The 21,549-nt window shown below is 40.5% G+C and overlaps 1 protein-coding gene across 5 annotated transcripts in view; it reads left to right on the forward strand.

The window, feature by feature from the left end:
* The window catches only part of ADD3 (adducin 3), a 100,247-nt gene that overhangs the window by 69,836 nt on the left and 8,862 nt on the right, over positions 1–21,549 (forward strand). For all 5 annotated transcript variants that reach the window (XM_065843095.2, XM_065843103.2, XM_071812137.1 and 2 more), the window contains 9 exons: positions 1,169–1,392; positions 14,921–15,059; positions 16,537–16,688; positions 16,812–16,892; positions 17,959–18,108; positions 18,951–19,094; positions 19,183–19,281; positions 20,219–20,401; positions 21,227–21,484. In XM_065843095.2, the coding sequence (XP_065699167.1) occupies positions 1,198–1,392; positions 14,921–15,059; positions 16,537–16,688; positions 16,812–16,892; positions 17,959–18,108; positions 18,951–19,094; positions 19,183–19,281; positions 20,219–20,401; positions 21,227–21,484 (1,401 nt within the window). In that variant the 5' untranslated portion in view covers positions 1,169–1,197. The remainder of the gene's footprint in view (positions 1–1,168; positions 1,393–14,920; positions 15,060–16,536; positions 16,689–16,811; positions 16,893–17,958; positions 18,109–18,950; positions 19,095–19,182; positions 19,282–20,218; positions 20,402–21,226; positions 21,485–21,549) is intronic.

The following is a 21,549-nucleotide window of genomic DNA, read 5'->3' on the forward strand; positions in this document are numbered from 1 at the left end:
TGGACACTTTACACTGCTGATACCATGTCAAACCATGCTCTTTAATACTGTTTGACAGCTCTTGTTCCTTCATTCTTGGCTGGTCTTCCTCTGAAGAGGTGAATTATTTGCATACCAAATACGTTTGCAAACATTTTTGTATTAAATAGATTATTGAATGTAGATATTTGCATGTTAAAATGTAATTTCATAGTGTGCTATCTCTTTCTACAAATCTTGGTTCTCTGTTCTTCAAACTTGAGAAAACATCCCTCTACAGTACCCGTTTGAGGAGTGATGTTCCCGAGTGTGCTTCTGAGCCTGATTGTTTATACGAAAATTCAGATGTCTGCTTTTCTGCTTTTGATCCAGTTCTGTTTGTGTTTACAAATGCTTATCAGGTTCTTTTACCGTGTGGCTCTCTACTAAGACATGAAAATTTTGGGTTGGTTTGTTTTATTCTGAATGTAATGAGCTTCTGTGAGAAACTTTCCATAAAATTGCACGCAAGATGAAAAAAGCTAAAACTCAGCTATTTGCCGTGGGTGCAGCCGCAATCCTGTGCAACCCAACATACGACCTTTCCTGCTGATCCCTCGGTGTCTCCGAGTGTCTCCTGAAAGTGCAGGCACCAGCCAGCGCTCGGCAGAGGTTCCTGGCAGCCTTGGAGCAGCCCGGCGCCTCCTTTGAGCTGGAGTTATGAGACGTTTCGGAAATGCAGTAGTTGAGGAATGTCTTCCCTCAAGTTGGGAGATGAGGTCTCAGCCGATGTTAAACAGAGGCCCCATCTTCTGGGTGTGTTTGGTTGAATGTGTCAGGAAGGGCAGCTGTATGAAAACCGTGGGGGAGTGATGAATGCAATGTAAAGTGATATGGGACAGCTTGTTGTAGAAGATATGATGGCAATTTTGAATGTAATAATTTTTAATTGCATGCTGTTGGGTCTTTCATTTGAACTTGAATAGAGATGTTTATGCACCACCAGAGATTTCATTAATGTTTTTAACATACTTTTCTAGAATTTATCCTTAGTTTTCTGATTACAATGATTATTCACTTGTTCGTCTTTCATTTTTGATGTTGTCCTTCAGAGATGAACAAGAATGTTATTTGTGTCCAGACTTGCAAGTTATATTGAATGCCTATTTTTAATGGTTAATCGTTCTTCCCTCTTTTTGATTTGTTCCAGCTGAAGCCTCCCATCCACAGTGTTGAAGCATGAGTACTGATGCCAGTCAGGTGGTGATCACTACTCCTCCCTCGGCCACGATGCCTCACAAAGAGCGGTACTTCGATCGCATCAATGAGAATGACCCAGAGTATATTCGGGAGAGAAACATGTCTCCTGACCTGAGACAGGACTTCAATATGATGGAGCAAAGGAAGCGGGTCACTCAGATACTGCAGAGCCCTGTAAGTGGGATTAAGGGGGGATGAGAACAAACAAGTGTTATTTTCTGAGATTCACAATTAACTTTATAAGACTTCAAAACAAGAAACCTACATCACAGCGAGCTAGAATAATTCTGGACCATCTTGTAAGAAGAGTCACACAATAGATTATGCAGCATTTTGTTTGCATAACTTTTTGTCTGTGAACAAGCAGGTTTTATTGTGGGCTTTTCTGTCTCCTGGTGCTTTTACATTCTTATGCTTCACTGCAGTATTACAAAAATATCTGGCTGGCTGCAGGGTACTTAATTAAGCCTTAGGGGCAGGGAAGAAAGTGAAGGAGTCACCGGTCAAATAGGAACAAATTAGGGCATTACGTAGTGTTCTGCTTTCTGCGTTTGAATATTAACCTATCATTTGCATCAGGAATGCTTTAATTAACATTTTTAATTGGGTTAAATTTGTTTAAAAGCTAGACTGTGTTCTTTTCATGTCCTTGGGGGTGATCATTCCCGTACTTGGCCACATTTGTAATCATCTACTGGTTGTGTAAGTTCACTACTTGTGTAGGCTGCATATAAAATTATTGAATCTATTGAACCACCCTCAAATCAGTTTTAATTTATATTTTAATACATGCATTCTTTGGGTTTAACCTGATGAATACATTGGAAAGTAACGCGATTGCCTTGAGTATTTTGAAGCTATAGGGAGTGAGTAAGGACTGCGAGTGTGAGCATTTGGGGGTGTTGGGGTGTAACATAGTGAGGATAATGGAACTGGAAAGGAGTTAAGCAGCTTTACAGACCTTTTTCTCTTCAGTTCCTCCGTAAGTTGGGGTGCTCCTTCTGTAATTTTTTTTAAGCTTTTCCATATGTAATGAGATTGCAAACAGCTGTTAGTAATCACCCTATTATAGTCATCCGTGAATAACAGGATTGTTTGCTAAAGTGTTGTCCTGGAGTGCCTCTTGGATCTCTGGGTTGCTCTGAGTATAATGTGAACCTGTTGACACAGGAATTTATTGCTTTCAAGTCCATTTGTGCAAGCTTGATTTTGCAGCCAAGCTCTTTTATAAAGAAAATGCTCTAAGGAGGTATTGCATAATGCTTTAATCATGATAATTTCATGTTAAACACTGGATTGTAAAATGTGATTGGAGTCTGCTCCTTCCTGTTAAAATATTCACATTATGAGTAGCCAGGACTCTCAGCAAAGACTAGATCTTTAGCCTAACAGATAAAACGCAAACAAGGTCTCTCTAACTTATTTTTATGTGTGGTATTTTTTGGTCATTGTGATGACAGTATTGAATCTGATGAGCGTAAATATTTCCTTAACATTTTGGGGGACCTATTGCCAAGTCTGCCCAACATAATAAATGTCCCTTTGCTGCAGCCACTGTGGAGTTTTTTTTTAATAGATTTAGCATCACCTTGCAGATTTTAGGAAGGAGGATGAAGAGGGGCAAATGCTGAGTGTCTTTTAACAGAATTTTGGGGGACAAAGAGCCTCTGGGCTAATGTTAGTGTCTTGCAAGAGAAGCTGAGCCCAGCGCTTCTTGGAAAGGGACTGTTTGGAGCTGCCAGTAAGTTGCAAGTTCTTGTTGTGTAAGGGAACAGTTGTCCAAATGGGCCGGGGCGCTGCCGCCTGCCCGGCTCCTGGCATCTGCCTGGGAGGAACGGGAACGTGGGAGCCGAGTGCCACCAGCAACCAAGAGAAGGTGTTTGAACAACCATTTCCCCTCGCTTAAGCATTTCCTTTTATTGTCTGTTTTCTTGAAATAGAAAATTTAGAGGAACCCTGCTACGATTTATTGTGTGAGGAAATAAAAGTATTTTTAATACAATATCTGTGACTGTGTCCATCAAGCAAATTTCATAATTCATCACTGGGGATAGAAACTGCATTACTTCTTCCACATTTCAGCTGGAATGTACCATAGTGTTCATGAGAGTCAGGACATTTACCTGACCATAATAATTGTTACAAAAGGGCCATAAAGCATTTTTCCTGTTACCAATCTGCATAACACAGGTTTGGAATTGAATTAAGGAGAATTGTGCTTAATGTTTTTGTTCTATGGCTGCAGAATTACCTTGCATTAGAAGTTTGCATAGAGCTTTGTTGTATCTCTGGTTTATTCCATTCAACAAGGTGGAAATAACTTGAAGGTGTTTGGAAGAAGACTAAGAGAGGTTGTCAGACACATTTTATAGAAGAGCTTGCTTGCTGCTAAATCTTCACCCAGTCTTAGATAAATGCATTCATATCTTCACCCAGTCTAGATATGTGCATTCAGATCAAAGAAACAGTTATTGACTCATCTTCTGGTAAATACTTGTAAGTATGAAGTGTATGTAGGAAGGGTAATACCTTTCTTAAAAATACACAAGCATGTATGGTCTTGAGATGAGCTTGTTTGAACATGCACTTCCTCTGAGCAAATGTTTATGGTGTAAAACTAAAGGGTCAATCACTGTCATATATAGGGAAGGTGAGGTACTGATTTAATCTGTTTTACCAACAAGCTTTTTTCTTTATTTCTTTCTTTCAAGTAGGAAAATCTAAATCCCTTAGCAAGAAAATAAATTCAAAAATATATTTCAGGAGCCATGTTATATTTTGTGCAGTGCATGTTACTGTAGGGGCTACAGCCCTGACCAGACATCTTCAGACATCAAACTGCTGCATCTCTCTGATGTGCTGTTTGATGTACATATTGATGTGCAATCTGACTGTTCCTCTCTGATGTGCGGTTTCCCTTTCCTAAATCGAATAATTTAAAAGCTACTGAAAAGCTATTCTCATTAGCTCTGTTGTCTGCTAATGTCTTAGAGTCTATTCACAGTAAGTCTTAGACAAATTAATAGGAGTTTTATGACCACTGTCTGCAAAGAATGTCCTGACATCATCACTGAATTCTGAGATCTGTTTGCTTAATGCTGCGTATGACCCGTGATGGCCTGGAGAATCCGATGGGACCCGCATGTTTGTCATTCTGTGTCTGTTAAAAACTTGGAAAGGAGTTAGGATGAGCTAGGACTGAGCAGCCCAATAGCATCCAGAGGTACTGCTGGCCAATTTTACCATAAAAGTTTTTATTTCAGTAATGTGTGCAAGTTCAGAAGGTTCAACTACTGCATCATTACTTTTAAAGGAAAGGCACTGCATTTATGCAGTGGACTAATTTTGTTACTTTATGTTGCGTCTGAGATACTTGACCTATAATATAACCAAAATTTGAAAATATGGTGTGTTTTTTTTTACATTTTCCAGCTTAATTCTGAATTTTAAAAACAATTTTGTCTTTTCATTTGCTAAAAAATCATCTATTGCCTGTTACACAGAGTAACTACCACTTTCAAAGAGTAACACTTATCTGTTGTAAGATCAAAACCCGTATTTCAGTTATGGTGTGGAAGTCCTCCTGGCCTTCATTTCCTTCTGGAAACAAAGCAGAAGCAAATGATAGCAAACAGAAGCTTCAAAAACACTGTTTTAAAAAAATATTTTAAAAAAGCAGTGTTTGTGCAGTTACGGTGTGTGAAGAGTGACCAGTCCGTTCAGCATCGAGGCGCTGGATGAACAGGGAGCAGGGAGAAGCGGCCAGGGCGCTGTTGGGTGTTTCTGCGGGCGGCTGTGCTGTGCGGCTTCCAGTGAAGTGAGATCGTGAGAAACAATGATCTCAGCAGCAGGAGAGCAAACTACAGGCTTTAGTGAACAGGACTGTGTGTGTAACCTGGTGGGAAATTAGGATTAGTCTTGGAACTGCATTGAGGAGTACCTTACACACACTTATAGTGCTGTGTTTGCAGAAAAGCTGCAGGTCAGAGTGGAACTGGAAGAAGATGCATTCTTATACATAAGATCTGCTGTTATTTCATTATATTATTTGATTTCATTATATTTCATTATTTTTACTGACGTAAGGAAAAGTTGGAGTAGGCAAATTTGTGTATAAAGTGATGAATTGAACAGCTGAAATATGTAAACGTAGAAATGCCTGACTCTTGGAATTTTAATGCCCGGTTTATGTTTTGAATTTACCAGGGAAAGTTTTGTGTGGCTTTTTGAGACCCATTGAATATGCACTTGCTATTTTTACATATGAAACACAGCTATTTGGAGGCTGTTTGGTTTTATGCTGAGCAGTTTGCTGGCAGGATCTCATCGGGCTTTGCTTTAGTTTGGCGTTGGATGTAGAGAGCACCTACCAATCCATCGAGGCTCTTCAGAGTGTTTGGAGCGATCCTGGCTCAGCGCTGCCATTGTCTGAGGGCACTGGTTCAGGTCTAGCCAGCTGGATTGCAAAATCAGATTTTTTTTTTTTAATGCAGAGGTTAAAAATGTACTTCTCTCCTGTGCTGCTCTTCCTTCCTGCCTCCCCACGCACAGACGCCCCTGCCTCCCACGCTGGCTGGTCTTGCCCAGAAAAGTGGGGAGATAACAGCCCTGCTTAGCAACTCCTCTGTTCGGAGCTCTGCCTTAGCATGCAGCGTGCAAGCAGATTTTTCTCCTCAAAAACAAGCAAACCCACCCACACTTCCATTTTTTTTTTCTTCTTTTCCTGGCTGTGTTATTTTCAGAGATGAAGGATGGTTTGATTTATTTTTTCCCCAGCTCTTGCAGTTGTCTGGCTTTTTTTTATTGAGTGAACATTCAGTATTTTCACAACACCACTCCCTTTTGGAGCTGTTTATTTTCTTAAAATATCAAAGTCCTTTCAGTTCCTCACGTGTTTCAACTTCCAGGGCTCTTTCTCCACAGGTTCAAAAGCCTTTCAGATCCTTCAGGAGCGTCACCCTTTGGCCGGGAAGGGCTCACACAACCTGGTACCTCCCCATAGGACCTCCTTGCTGGGCAGCCTCTCGCACTTCAGGTCCCTCCTCTGGCTTTGGTCTCCTCTGACGTCTTCCTGGCTTCCTGCTGGGGAGTTGTGACTCTCCTTTCATCCAATGGCTTTTTTAATCGCATTCTTTTGTCATATGACCTGTGCAGCATTTTGTTCGCCATGGGAGATGAGCTCAACTTGGCACATCATTTAAGACACATCAGAAAACGTCCTTTAAAGATCCCATCTGAGCCGTGACAATATCCTGCTGAGCCTGGGGCAGATGGGGGGCCGGGCAAGTTCAGTGGTTTAAGTGAAGTGAATTGTGTGCTCAGGGTAATGCTGTGTTAGTTCAAGGCCATCCACTAGATCTCTATGAGAAACCAAGAAATCCTGTTCCCTAAACTCTGTTTCTGTGGTGGTGATGGTGCAGGGTCAATTCACATCCATGTTCTGACACATGCCAGCACTGCAAGTACGATTGAGAGTTGTGCTGTTCACTGCTTTCTTACATTAAAAAATGAAAGTTACCATTAACTCCTTTCTTATTTCCATATTGCTGCTTTGCATTGAATTTGAACGGTGGTTTTCATTAGATATACATGCCAACAGTTTCCAAAATTACTTCCCCCCTCACACCTATGTTTCTAATCTTTCTGCTGGCTGGTGAACTGCTTGGGTTTTTGTCATTTTGGGGGTGTCTGTGGATCCTGTTGTACTTCTGGCACCATCTTCTTTGGATTATTCAAATCATTGAAAAATCAGACCCATGCTCTTTTGCCTGATGACTTTCCTATGGTCCTACATGTATTTGAAGCTATTAATTGTAAATAACACTCTGGGTTAATTCTGTAAGAAAGTGATAGAGGGATATAAAATAAAAAGCCACTGTTAAGAAATCCACCATTTTTCTTTCATTCACCAGTCTTGTAAATTCTGTACAACAAAGGCATCAATTTGGTCTGGTGAGAGCAGGGAGAGGGGTTTCCATTACAGTACAAGTAATGAATAACAATTAAAGGTCTTAGCTGTATTCATTTTTGAGTTTTGGTGTGTTTTCGGTTTTGGTGTGTTTTTCGTTTTGTGGTTTTGTTTTTTGGTTGAGCATGAGTTTTTTGGGGATGTTTTTGTGTGGTTTTTGTGTTGGTTGTTTGGTTGGTTGTTTTCCTTGGCTGTTAAATAATCCTTTGGTTAACTTAACAGTGCCTGGAAAATCCTGGAAAGTCATGGCTGATGACTTTCCCCTCTGGCTGCAAGATCTCTGCCCGTTGTCTGTCCTGGTGCATCGCTACCACACGTGTTCCCACCATCTCTACTCCCGCGTTTACTGAAAAAACAGTTAATCATGCTCGGAAACATGTCAGACCCCGTGACAAGCTGACATTTGATTTCTTCTTCCTGACCCAGGCCACCCACTCGTGGCAGCAGTTGTGCGAACGTGGGGATCGCTGGGGCTTGGGGAGCTGGCTGTGCCGAAGATGGGCTTTGCAAATGAGCTCAGTGCTTCAGGTTTTGCTCTAATCATAGGGTATTTCTGCACTGCTTATCGCAGGAATAAACATGCTGCTCCATTTGAGGAGGGAAGTCAGTGAGTACCAGGTTAGAGGAGCTGGAAAAACCAGCGCAGGCTGAGCTCTGTCAATGGAGTCACTGAATCCAGCCCAGGCACCCACACGTTTCACTGCAGGTGAAGAGATTATGATGACTTTACCTGCTTCCCCATATTTATTACTATTTCTTTCTGTCTTAAGACAGTAGCCCCCTCCCTTTTTTTTTTTTTTGTAGCTTTAACAAACACATTTTGTGACTCTTATCTTTTCCCCGCCAGCCTTAACTCGCTGGCGGTTTTTTTGTGGCCAGCTCCACCCTTTTCCACTTAGGGCACCGGTTGTTTGTATCTGAACTCCAGTCTTGAAACAGCCTGTGACGAGGCCGTATCGGCTGTTTCAGTGAAGTTCTTCCTCTCTGTGAGCAGCTGCATTTACAGCACGGGAGTTAAAATTAACATCTCTTCGCTCTCAAGAACAAAATAACCAGTTAAGTTTTGTAACTTTTCTTCAGTGGTGGTGATATGGCTTAGAGACTCTGGGTGGGCACATTTATATGTAGACAAGTTGAATTAGAACCTTTTTAAAAGTGGATATAGAAACTGTTTAAGAATGGGCAAAAGTGAAAATGGATGAAGGAGTTTCCTGTATTATTGTACAGCTTTGAGGTTAACAGCAGAGCTGCTATTAAATGTAGGGACCTCGCGTATCTTTTCTAGCTACTTTCCTGGAGGCTGATCTATCAGTTTGGACCTTGATGTAATTAGCCCTGATGTGAGCACATGGTTTTTCCTCTTAAAGGTTTGGAGTGGTGTGGAGTATTCATAGATGACCTGTATGTCATTATTTGCTCTGTTTACAGGGATTTTTTTTTTATTATTATTTTATTTCTACTTCTTTTGAGTGGAAAAGGACTACATGGAGAAATTGATGGTCAACAAACAAGCAGCAGCATAGAAAGACAGTCAAAATACTTATGAGCCTGCATTATTCTTAACATCCTCAGAGAGCTGCCTACCAAAATGAAGAGATTAATACTAAATTTTTCTCAACATTATTATTCTCTGCTATATATAGATGTGTATTCATGTAAAATAGGTTATTTTACCAAGTTGGTTATTCTAGCTTTTCTGCTTACATTGTCTAAAAAATACCAGTTGTCAACTGGCATATACAGATATTGCTTTGATTCTTAAAACCCCCAATTTACCTTGTCACCTCACACTTACGTTGTCCTTCTGAAATAAAATGAAAGTAAATGAGTGAGAACTGAGGCTTGTAACCTCACTGTTGATTTTCAGAGAGCCCTTGCAGCTCTAAGTTGAAAGATTTTTGCATCTAAACTGCTTGAGTTTATGATGCGTGTTTGGAAGATGATTGCACGTATTTCTGGAGAAGTAATTTTATTATATTAGAAAGACCTTGACCTAATCATGTAACTAGTGACTGTATCAAGAAAAACTGCATCTACAGTATCTGTTCTGCAGGCTGCAGTACCGTGTAAGGCTGTCTAGGCTGGTGTAGAAGAGCCAGATGGAGTTTTAGAAACAGGCTGAGCTGCCCTGCATATTTGTACTGGTGAGTTGTGGGGATGTTCATGTCTGAGTGGCAGGTAGCGGAGCAGCATTCAGAAGGTGGGTGAGGGGGCAGCAGAGCAGATGGGCACAGCCCTGTCAGGGCAGCCTGGTCAGCAGCTGGCAGGCTTGGCAGTGCAGGGGATGCTGAGGTCTGTGGTCTGTGCAAAACCATGTTTTCATCTGGTGTAACATAATGTGGTTCAATTCACTGCAGTTTTGAAGAGAACACCCTCAGCTGGTGGTGGTGGAAGGGAAGTTTGCAGCCTGCTGCATACTGAGATCAGGAAGGTGTGCCAGGAGAGGTTTAGGTTGGACATTAGGAAAAGGTTCCTCACCCAGTGGGTGCTGGAGCACTGGAACAGGCTCCCCAGGGAGGTGTCACAGCCCCAAGCCCGACAGTGTTTAAGAAGAGACTGGACAACACCCTCAGACACATGGTGTGAACTGTGGGGTTGTCATATGCAGGGACAGGAGTTGAACTCGATGGTCCTTGTGGGTCCCTTCCAACTCAGGACATTCTATTCTGTCAAGCTGTTTGCATCACTGGCTCTCTGCTGCCAGGCAAATAAAAGCTCTACTCAGCATTGTCCTAGTTGTGCATCTTGTCTGAAGTGTTGCTTTGCCTGCTTTGCAATAGCTGTCCTGGGCTCAGCTTTCATGCCACGGTCTGAGGACGCTGGTGCTTGGCTGGGCAGGTGAGCTCACTGGAGACAGGAGGATGCTTGTGCAAAGAATCGATTCTCAGCTCCGGTGGGTGGGTCATCTGGACAGCAGCACCAGTAGCACCAGTACAGGCACAGGTGGGATGGCCAAGCCCAGACGTGGTTCAGTGGTGCTGATGGGCAGCACGGGCAGCTGCAAGGTGCTGTGCTCCTTGCTTTGGGACTCAGTATCCCACTGTGAAGCATCCCTGCTCTTATTGTATCATCTTACGTCTAAAGTTCTAGTGTTTTAACACAAACAAAACAAAAAACCCACAAGTACCCAAAGAGCTATTTAAATCCCAGAGCTGAAACTTTATTGAGCAATGCTGAGCCTACAGATGAATAACATGATTTTTCATTCATCTGACAGTACCTTTTTTCCTTTGTCAGCATTTTCTTGTCAAATACTACATCTGAAATTACTAGTGACCTTTCTGCTTGAAAAAGATCTGCTTTTGTGCCAGACCAGAGTGTTTGTTGTCTTTTTGGAAACATCTCTTTTAAGCATCACTTTTACTTGGTTGCTTGTGGTCAGTTGCGGTGTAATGCCATGTATATGTTACAGTCTTGTGAATGAAAGCAAAACCAAACCACTTGGATTCCAGGCTACATTAGGTTTTAAGAAGCAGATCTCAAAATCAGAGCCCTTCATGGTAGTGGTTTTACAGAAGTGCCGTACAGCAGAAGTTCCAATAAATATAATTAGTTTAATGGCTAATATTTAAGGTAAATTGTTCTGAGAAGAAGGTGGTGTCCTTCATATGAGCCATCGGGAATTATCAGAAACAGAGGAAGGTTGTATTAGCACATTTGAGATGGTTATCTAAGGATATATATATCCAAGTTTAAAGGTCTGTAGCAGTGAACAAAAGGTATTGAAATGTTCATAAATATGCATGGAGTGTGAGTCATGTGCATGACACACTGAAGGTGCAGTCTGCTAGAAAACATTTACTCGTTGGCATGTGGATAGATGGAATATTTTACACACTTCATCCATGTCCTCACCTCTACTTTACGGCTCATCCCAAACCTCCCTGTTTTCTACTTGCCCTGGCTTTTACCTAACTTCTGTTATTTCTGAAATTATTTTCAAGGAAAGCTGCTTGTTTGGTTTAACAAAATCGTTGATACAACACTAGATCCTCATTTGTAGTAGTCTTAGCAAGTGTATAATATACTACTGTTAGCATCAGAGAGCAAAACTGAGCTCAGAAGAATGAAAGTAGCATTATCAGAAAGCAGAAGAATTAAAAATGCAGTAAGAAATTTAAAAAAACCTGCCAAATATTGCCTAAAATATATTGTACTACCTTTTTATACTGCTGTAGAAGTAACATTACTCATACAAGTTTAAAAACAAAAGTTTGAACATGACTAATAAGAGCTTATTGTGAATGTTTTTTGCAGGTCTTTTTTATAGTCCTTGTTGAATTGAAGTGAGAGTGATTTACTATAATATAGATAACTGTTTTTCTCCATCTCCTCTCAAGCAAATACTTCCATAAATTTCATGAATTCTGTCTGCCATGTAGCCCCCAGGAGACCTCAAATGCACCATTTCTTTATATACAGGTTGTAAACAAGAGTGAAAGCGCATTTCAGCTTTGCAGAATGTGAAATGGCAGAGCTTTCTTCCAGGGGACCTCTTGCAGGAATATTTCAGAAGTAACTGGATATTTTGGAATGACAAATTGAAAATAAGTGTTTGTACAGCTTATTGATGAACTATATTGGCCAGTCGTTGTCTCTTCAGTCTTAATAGATCCCAGTAACAGAAGGAGAAAGTGCCATAAAATGTAGCCATATGGTAAACCACTAGCAGAAAAGTGAGCTGGCACTGGGATGGCTGGTGCTCGAAAATCTGTTTTATGTGTTTTGGGGATTTTTAGGGGGGCATAACAAGCCTTTTGTAATATGGGGGGTATGATACACAAAGCGCTGAGGAAGTACCTCTCTTATTTTACAATTTATACGCTTTCAGGCAGGTTGGTAGAACATAAAGGTTTGACTTTGGCTTCTTTTTCTATGCACTGAGTTGTTTGACCACCAAAATTATTTTTTCTAGTTATGTCTTCAACAGGGAATTGTATAAATCACATGCATCTGAATTTCATTGAAAACCACTTTGGTTGTAGTGAGAGATGCTCAGATTCAGGAACTAAGCAGCCTCAAGGATTTAAACTGGGCTGTCACGGGTGACGCTGAATCAGCTGTTTCCCGTTTTTACAGGTTGTGATTTTCTGTGTATCCCTTTCCTTACCCTGAGCTTCGGCACTGTGTTCAAACACTCAGTGCTGCACTTGAATTCTCACTAAGAGTTGTGATTTGGGCATGGAAAAAGCTACTTACTGCCCAGTGCTCTGCAAATGGGGCTCTGAGACTCTCAAAATGAATGTCCCAAATTGGTGGAAGCATCTGACCTCAGCCTGCTCACTACTGTTCTGTGGAAGTGATGACAGGGCCCTGCTGCACCTTAAAGGCGTATTTTGGGGATTACTAAGTTAATGCTTGTGAAGCAGTTGGATTTACAGTAATTATCTGCCTTGAGAAAATCTTGTCAGGCAAATAATAGTTGTCATCTCAATAGACTATGAGTGGCATAAAAAAAAAAAAAGGCACAGGGCCACACACTGAGCCATGAGAAGAGTAAAAAATATTGAATTTCTTTTCTAGTGAGATCTAGCCACCGTGTGCCAAATGAGGCATGGAGACAACTGTAGTACACTTAAGGATTATCATCTCTGTGCAAAAGGGGCAAAGAAACATCCTCTGGGTGTCTGACTTCCAGCAGTCTGGGCTTGTGGCCACATGCAGGTTCCAGGCTGGGGACAGCGCTGGTTATTTTGTTGGTACAGGTGGCACCCACATGGCCATTGCGACACATGAGGTCTTGGTGATGATGGCCATCCTCAGAGATGAGTCAGACTGAAGGCAGTGGGTTCCACAGTCATCTGCTGATAGATGAAGGATCAAAGTCAGGAAGCTTTCTCTAACCACTTGCTGTTTTCCACAAATCCTTGTTTGCCTTTCTGGCAATTGCTTCCCCATAATCACCTCCCATCAGTTTTCCTTACGGGCTCTCAGTGCTGATCCGCCTCCCATATCTCCGCTTCTTTTATCTCAGTCAGGTTCCTTTCCTCACTCGATTCCCTGTTTCTTCTTTCCTTTTCCCCATCTGCTCCATTCCCCTGCTGCGTAGATCTTACCTACAGCAGCTGCTAAAGAGAAAAACCTGATTTTGCCCATGTATCTTCCAAAACATGGAGGCTGGTAAGAGGTGGTTGATCTCTTTGAGGGATGCTGTGTACATAGTCTCATCTGCACAGAAAGATCCATGTAACAGATACTGCAGTCAGTCCACGTGAATATTTAGAGGCTTTACTTGTGGAAATCTGGCAAGTCTCAGGTACACACAATCCTGTCAAAATTACCCTAAGGAAGAGCAAGGGTGCCTGAAAGCTTGGAAATTAAAGTGTAGTTGTGGATGCTCAGCTGTCCAACTGAGAGGCCATATCAAACAGAGTCTTGAGGATGTTTTTGCAGGGGTCTGGTAGCACTTTCTCTCTTTTAGAGTCCAAACTGTTGATGAACAGACTGTGTCATGATATTGGTGGATTTTACCCAAAAAAGTGGGTGTTTTGGAGGACTGAATTAAAATTCATTGAAGAAATTGCATTTGCCGTACAGAACTCTTTTCTTTTTAAATTGAGAGCAAGTACTCTGCTAAGACAGGCAAACTGAAAGGAGAAATTACACACTGGGAATAGCCTGGAGCTATAATAGGAGTCAGCTGTGTGGTAAAGACACCAAATGTCTTTCTGGAATGAACCAGCAAGAATGTTTGCAATACACCTCAGCTCATGTTGTATGCAGCTTTGCAAATGGCTCGTTCAGACAAAAGCTGGAAGACGCTACCAAGAAATGATGAGAGAGTTAGAAAACAACCTCTAAAGCTGCTACTCCTGCATTTATACGGTCCTAAAATTACGGTCCTTAAAATTACATTCAGCCCTGTAAGGCAACCGTGAGGCTGATGTGGCCCACAGTGAAAATGAGTTTGACACCCCTGCTCTAAAGGCAATTTGAAGGATCAGAATTTACTTAATCTAGAAATGGCAAGACAGCAGTAGTCCTAGGACAGGCGTTTGTGAATAGTGGTTCATCTGTCCAGCATCTAGAAGGAACAGGCTTTGTCTGCAGTGCATAGTACACTGTATAGTACTGTGAAAAAAGACAGTTTATCTCTTGGGGTGTGGACATTCTATGCAGGTGAAGAGGAAAGCATTTTTTTTCCCTTTGGTTTGTTTTTTTTTTTAAATTTGTTTGTTTTGTTGTTGTTTGTTTTTTGTTTGCTTGTTTTGCTTTTGGCTTTGGGAGAAGGAAAGAAATAGAGAGGAGATGACATCCCAGCGTTCTTTCAAGTTTTTGTGTGTCTGTGATACTGCTTGAGCATGGATGAGCTCCAGTTTTCCAGTTGTTTATAACTTTATCACATTTGGATGGATTTTCAGAATTAAAAAATATCTAGCACTAAAAGCAACACATTGTGATTGAATTTCAAATACCTCTTCCAACGTATGGAGGTTATTGATAAAAATGGGGTTTTGTTATTATTTACAAAAAATACACTTTATCTTGTTTTGTTCTGGGAACTAGTTAACCCTCTGTGACCAAACTCCTTCCTCCTGCCCCCCAAATTGCCAATATTTGGCATGTAAAGTTTAGGTCAGATAGTTGAAGTTTGGAGAAGTTGTAAGCAGCTGAAAACAAGGTCTAAGGAGAAGTACAGTGTAACATTAATAACAGGTGAAGCTACCAGCCCCACTTATAATAATCTTATTTCTGTCAAAGCCAGGTTTCCTTGATTCTCAAATGTTTCTACAGGCTTTTAGAGAAGATCTGGAATGCCTTATTCAAGAACAGATGAAGAAGGGCAATAACCCCACTGGACTGCTTGCGTTACAGCAGATTGCTGAATACATTACAGCAAGCACTTTTGCAGGTTTTTCCTCATCTCCACTCAGTAAGTGAATTATGCGTATAATTGCACTTTTTCCCTCTTTATTTTATTATCACCAGGCCTCAGGCTGGGATCTCCCCTTTCTTTGAATAAATGTTCTGTCAGAGCTTGATTCAGCTGTGAAGTAGTACAGATGGTGACCTTAACTTTCCTTTTTAGGCTTCTTTCTTTTGAATTCTGTGATTTGTATAATCATATCCAAAATGTTTGGAGTCCTCATACGCAGTTATTGTAGAATTTGCTAATAAAAGTTTAACTGAGATAGGGAACAAAAAAATGCTTCACCCCTTTACTATTAGCGCTTTAGCATGAGCATAAAACAAGATGTGAAATACATGACAATTTAGATTATTTTTCTACTCTTGCATATAAATTATTATTTTTTAAAAGGGGTGGGTGGATAGTTCCACAAACAGCTCCCACAGTTAAAACCAGCTTGTAGTATGTATTCTAGTCATAAAGATGTCACGAGGATCTTTCGATTAACACTCGAGTTCATCTTTTGAAGTTGTGAAGCACTGAAACGTTAAAGTCGACGTGAGTTCTGTGGGTGGACATCATATGGGAGCTCACAAGCCTGAAGTACAGTGGCAGCTGTCAGTATTCAGCACCTTTTGAGAACTGGTCCCAAAATGGCTTTTTGTAGTTAATTTGACAAAATGAGTGGAAGAGAACAACAGAGAGCCCAGATACTCTTATCTCCATGTCTCTGGCTGATTACTGAGGCTGCAGGTCCCACTGCTGTCTCTGCTGCGTTTGCTCAGAGACTCGGACAGGGTGACTAATCTGGAAATGCAGACTCTTTCTGTTGAAAACCAAAATCACTTTCACTTATTCTGATCTTAACTTTCATGTAAGCAGAGGTTGTAGCACTGGAAGGGATATTGTGCATTCATGAAGGGGAGAAGCATGTGTTTGTGTAATCGCAAGTCAAAAGAGATAAACTGATCTTTGTGCCTTCTCTGTCAAGAGGTGGTCTCTCCAGCAGTTTGAGAACTCCTGCACTAATTGTAACTTCTTCATTAGGACTAAATTAGAGTGCTCAGACTGAGACATCTCTTCAAATAGTTATACTGCTGTCGGAACTCCATCAGGAATGTGTTCTCCTGTAATTTTCAAAGTAACATGTTAAAATAACTTAATTAGTGGCAAATGTCTTAAAGCACAGTTCCGGTCCTATATAGGATCTCGAATCAGGAGAAAGCTCAAAATCCAAGTGGTGCTCCAAAGGAAGCCTGTATTTCACCTCTCTCATGTTCGAAAGAGAGATGAAGACTTAAATTCTGAGTATGGTTCCTACTGTCTTAAGGTAATGGAGGTTTCAGTAAAGACCTTAGAAATTCCAGCAGTGCAGTTCCAGTCTAAGAATTGCTGGTACTGTTGTGCCAACAATTTAAATACACCACTTCTGGGAGATCATGACATAGCTGTAAGTTATTTAGTTGTCTGACTGGCCATCATCTTTTTTTGTGTTTTTCAGGCCATGGAATGATTACACCCATCAACGATCTACCTGGGATAGATACCTCCTCATTTGTTAAGGGAGAAAAACTTACTCGTTGCAAGTTAGCCAGCTTATATAGGTTGGCTGACTTGTTTGGGTGGGCACATTTGCCAAATGCCTATATTACAGTAAGTATTTTAGAGAACAAAATTTTTTATTTGGAATCTTACCTACTCATTCAACTTAGTTTTCCCCCTGAATGATATAAATTCAAAAATAGATCAGTAATCCATTTTCTTCCTCCCTTTCAGGTAAGAGTGAGCAAAGAACATGACCATATTCTAATCATTCCAAGAGGTCTGTCCTTTTCTGAAGCTTCAGCTTCTAATTTGGTACGTGATTCGCCTGCTGTAATAACCACCAAGGCTAAACCCGTTTGTGGCTGCTGAAATGGACTTCTAAACTATAATCATGCTGGTTTTTGTTTTTTATTATTTACCTGCCAGATGAAATGCCGATTAACTATTTAGAGATTTGGATCTTAGCATCCTTTATCCTCAGCATTTCTTTCTGGGTTTAGCTTTGCTTTCTGTTGCGTTGCCTTCAGCTTCAATGTGGAGCAGCAAAGTTTTGTTTTCCTGTCTGGTGCAGCTCATCAAATAACCTCAGTGTAATAGCAACCTCCTATAACCTGACAATATGGTAATGCATATGAAATGACTCTGTAGGAGTAGTGTTAGTAGAATCTGCTCTTATCTTTGTAAGTGGGGAAATAAAGTTGAATAATCTTCCCCAGGCTCAACAAAGGGTGAAGTTACAGATTGGCATTTAGGCAATGGTAGCTGCTAAATCACGCATCTTTTGGTGTAGAACCTGCCATATGTTCTTCATGTCAGTATGATTCTGTAAAGAAACTACCTCCAGTTGGAAGGGGTAGCACATTGAGACTGATAGCATTACACCAGCAAACAGAGAACCAAAATACAAACATGTGAACAAGACCTGATATGCCCCTGCTGTTGTTTTATATTGATCCTGAAATTATTATTTTAATGTTCCTGTGAAACTGAAAATTCCCTATGCATTTAATTTTCTTACAGGAAATTTCTCAGAGCCTGAATTTTCTTCATATTTAAAATGTAGGAAATGTTAACAAAACTGATTTTTGAAAGTCGGAAAAAGATAAAAAGGTCAGCTAGACCAAAGAGGAATATACGTTGTATCAGGGTCTTGTCTTTACTTTCTCTACACCTGGACTTCCAACAACTATCAAGGATGTGGGTAGCAGGAGGGCTGACTGACACACAGATTCCTGTCTGCTCTCCTGCTTTTTTTCATACTCTGAGCCCTAAATATGGGAAGGAAATTTGGTACCAAGTAAGAAAGGGAGGGTAGTTTGTAGATAATGGCAGTTCTTACAAACTCTTTGAATATTGTTCCTTTGTTTAACTTTTCCAGGTTAAAGTAAACATCCTAGGAGATGTCGTTGACCAGGGAAGCACAGCTCTAAGTATTGACAATGCAGGATTCAGTCCACATGTGGCCATCTACTCCACACGCCCTGATGTCAGATGTGTAATACACATACACACTCCTGCAACAGCAGCTGTAAGTCTTCCTTCTGGCATTAAAACAGGTTTGCCTTATGAGCTTAGAGCACATTTCTGAATCTGAATCACTGCTCATGCCAGTTTTATTTTGATTTTTAACATTGACTCTACACTGATAAAGAAAGGTGCGAGGTTATCAAATAAGCAGAGAAAGAGGGCTGGGCCACTGCAGTAAGATGGGTAGGAATAACCTGATGCTCACCTAAGATTGTGCTCAGGTTGAGGAGGCTGTGAAGTATATAGTTTGCTGGGGCTTCATTTATAGCATCTTAGACAATATAATGTGCTGTATACATCATCATTTGCATTATGCGACTCCATTTTTAAGTGGCTTAATTAGTAGTTACGTTCAGTTTGGATTTGCCTCACTATTAGAAAGTCATAGTTAATATAGAAGTAAAAAATAGTCTGTATAACAATAATAAAAATGCAAGGAGACCTGAAAGAATTGGTCTGAGATAAATGGATAACTTAATACTATTTTATGTATAAATGCAAATATATTCCTTAACTACAGACAAAAAGAAAAGGAATGGATAACTGCTTTTATACTAGATTTTTGTAGTTGTATATGTGGAAAAGAAGGAAAAAACATTAAGTAAGCTTATGCTGAGAATTAAACATGGGTAAAATTCACAAAAATTAACACAGTAGGGATAATTTGTCTTTTTTATAATGAATCTGAAAAAGAAAAAGGTATTGCTTCTAAGCTTTCACTATGGAGACTTTGTCTTCTAGCAAAGATACAAAGTACATCCTGCTAAGGCTTGTGTGTTTGAGATGCGGGTTTTAGGAGTTTTATTTTTTCCTAATTATCAGTACTTCATTTTCATGAAAAAGGTTTCGTCTATGAAGTGTGGCATCCTTCCCATATCACAGGAGGCACTGATTCTGGGAGATGTTGCTTATTACAACTACCAAGGATCTCTTGATGAACAGGAAGAGAGAATTCAGCTTCAGAAAGTTCTTGGACCCAGTTGCAAGGTATTCAACCTCATTCACGCACTTCATAAACAATTTTCATGTACTGCTCCAGTTTCTACCATTTAACAGTAGTGTCTTCATTTACTAGGTATTAGTCTTGAGAAACCATGGTGTGGTGGCACTAGGAGAGACACTGGAAGAAGCATTCCACTATATTTTTAATGTTCAACTGGCCTGTGAAACACAGGTGAGAGTTTTATCTGTATTTAATTTCAAACATTAATGCTGCTGAGTTATAGATTACACCCAGATGGGAAGAACTCTAATATTACAAAGTATTCAGAGTTGTGGGATCCAGTAACTGTATGTTAGTTCAAAGTCAGAGAAACTGGAATAATCATGAAAACATAGAAGGAACAGCACAAATACCGTATCACTCTTCCTAGAATGAGTATCAGTGTTGTTACACTCCAAAGGATACAGGTTTTGTTCCATGCTGTGGAGAGGGAGCTGAATGTTGTAACAAGGAAAGATGCTTCTCTCTATGATCACAAAGATTTGTAAAACCAAATAAACAAAAGGTCTTTGGAGCAATGGTGGAGGGTAGGGGATTTAAACGTACCTTGATGCCCCAAATCTGTTGTTTCCGTTTGGTCTTAGCTTTACTTAATTAAGTATCTAGGTATTATCTAGAACTTGTGGCAAAAGACCCCTGAAAGTGTCCTCAGCTTCCATAACTCTCAAGCCCACACCCAGAAGCTTCATCACTTTGCTCTTATTTGTTCACCGAGCCATCCTGTCCTCCCACATGGGCGTTTGGAAGTGCAAATGTCTTCCTCTTCTTTCCTTTGCTCCCTTACCCTGCCATTCATTTTGCGTTTGATCGCTGGTTTGTTTTGAAATTGATTTAAAAGCAAAATATTTTTAGTCGTGGGATGCAGAAAGACCTTTTTAAGGTACTCTGAAAGCTAGTGTCTGAGTCTACTCCTTTGAAAGTGCAGTTGTTAGCAGACATTATCACCCTTTCAATAACATCACTTGCTATATATTTTAATACATTTTTTCATAGTAGAAAACTAGCCTGAGAAATAACTGCAGCATGTGTTAGTTTCTCCTGTCAATTCAGAAAAACAGAGAATCCGAAAGCTTTTCCATAAATGAAATACTCTCATTGCTGTCTCTAGGTTCATGCATTAGCTGGAGCAGGTGGGATAGACAATCTCCTGCTGCTGGATCTGCAGAAGTTCAAGCCTTCCACGCACGCCGTGGCAGCGTCTGGAGGAGGTGGAGTTAATATGGCTTCGCAACACAAATGGAAAGTTGGGGAGCAAGAATTTGAAGCGCTCATGCGGATGCTGGACAACCTGGTGAGAGCACATCGATGGCGTTGTCCATATGGTGTTCATAAGCTGCTGAGAGTGTAGGATTATCTTCTGTAAACCAAATTATTTTTTCTGATTTCTTTGTGAGTGTGAAAATGAAGACAGAAATTTTATTGTATATGAAATCTCTTCTGCTTGGTTTAGTTTCTATTATGTCACTTTATCTGACAGTAGTATGCTGTCTTGATAACAATTTATAATGTTTTGAATTTAAATTTTGTCCAACCCATCTCACAAACGTATTTGCTTTTTATAGTAGCTTAATAGTAAAAATGTATGTTAACCACCAGGTAGTAAATTGACATAGCAGATTCCCTCTGTATTTTGTTATTAACTCTAATATTAGGAAGTAAGGTGATAATTTAGTGTTTGTCTGAAATGTCTGATTCACTGCAGTGTGAATTCTGGAACAGCCTTTAATACAAATAGTGACGAAGCGGGGAGTGTCATGGACTAGGATGTGCCATTGTGCAAGGCAGATAGAAATGTCCTCATGCAAGCTACCGAGGTCATAACCTGAGCAAGGGGGGTCACTTGGTAGCCATGTGTTCATGAAGATGAGAGGAAGGTGAAGTGTGAGTGGAGTACTGCCCAGCTGCTGCTGTGCTGTATTTTAAATGGGTCTCTTGAATGTTAGTAGTATGAATGAATGATGGACAACACCACTAGCCTGTTCTCTGAAGAGCTCAGTGTACCTGCTTAAAGCATATAGAGCAGCACAAAACTTCCATGGCTACTTTGGATAGATTTTTCTGATTTTAAAATGGTTTTTTGTTTGTGTTTTAAATCTATTTTTTTCCTCCTCCACAGGGGTATAGAACCGGCTATGCCTATAGGCAACCATTAGTCAGAGAAAAACCCAGACATAAGAGTGACGTTGAGATCCCAGCCACTGTGACTGCCTTTTCCTTTGAAGATGATACAGTCCCGCTTTCCCCCCTGAAATTCCTGGCACAGAAGCAACAGAGGGAAAAGACAAGGTGGCTGAACTCTCCAAACACATACTTGAAAGTTAATGTGCCTGAGGAGTCCTGGAACGGGGAAACAAGTCCCAGGACTAAGATCACGGTAGGTAGATACTTTAGATGGTTGCTTAGTTTTTGCACTACTTGAAAGTAAATTATGCACAATTT

Source organism: Patagioenas fasciata, chromosome 8 (genome assembly GCF_037038585.1).
Source record: "Patagioenas fasciata isolate bPatFas1 chromosome 8, bPatFas1.hap1, whole genome shotgun sequence".
Classification (NCBI taxonomy): domain Eukaryota; kingdom Metazoa; phylum Chordata; class Aves; order Columbiformes; family Columbidae; genus Patagioenas; species Patagioenas fasciata.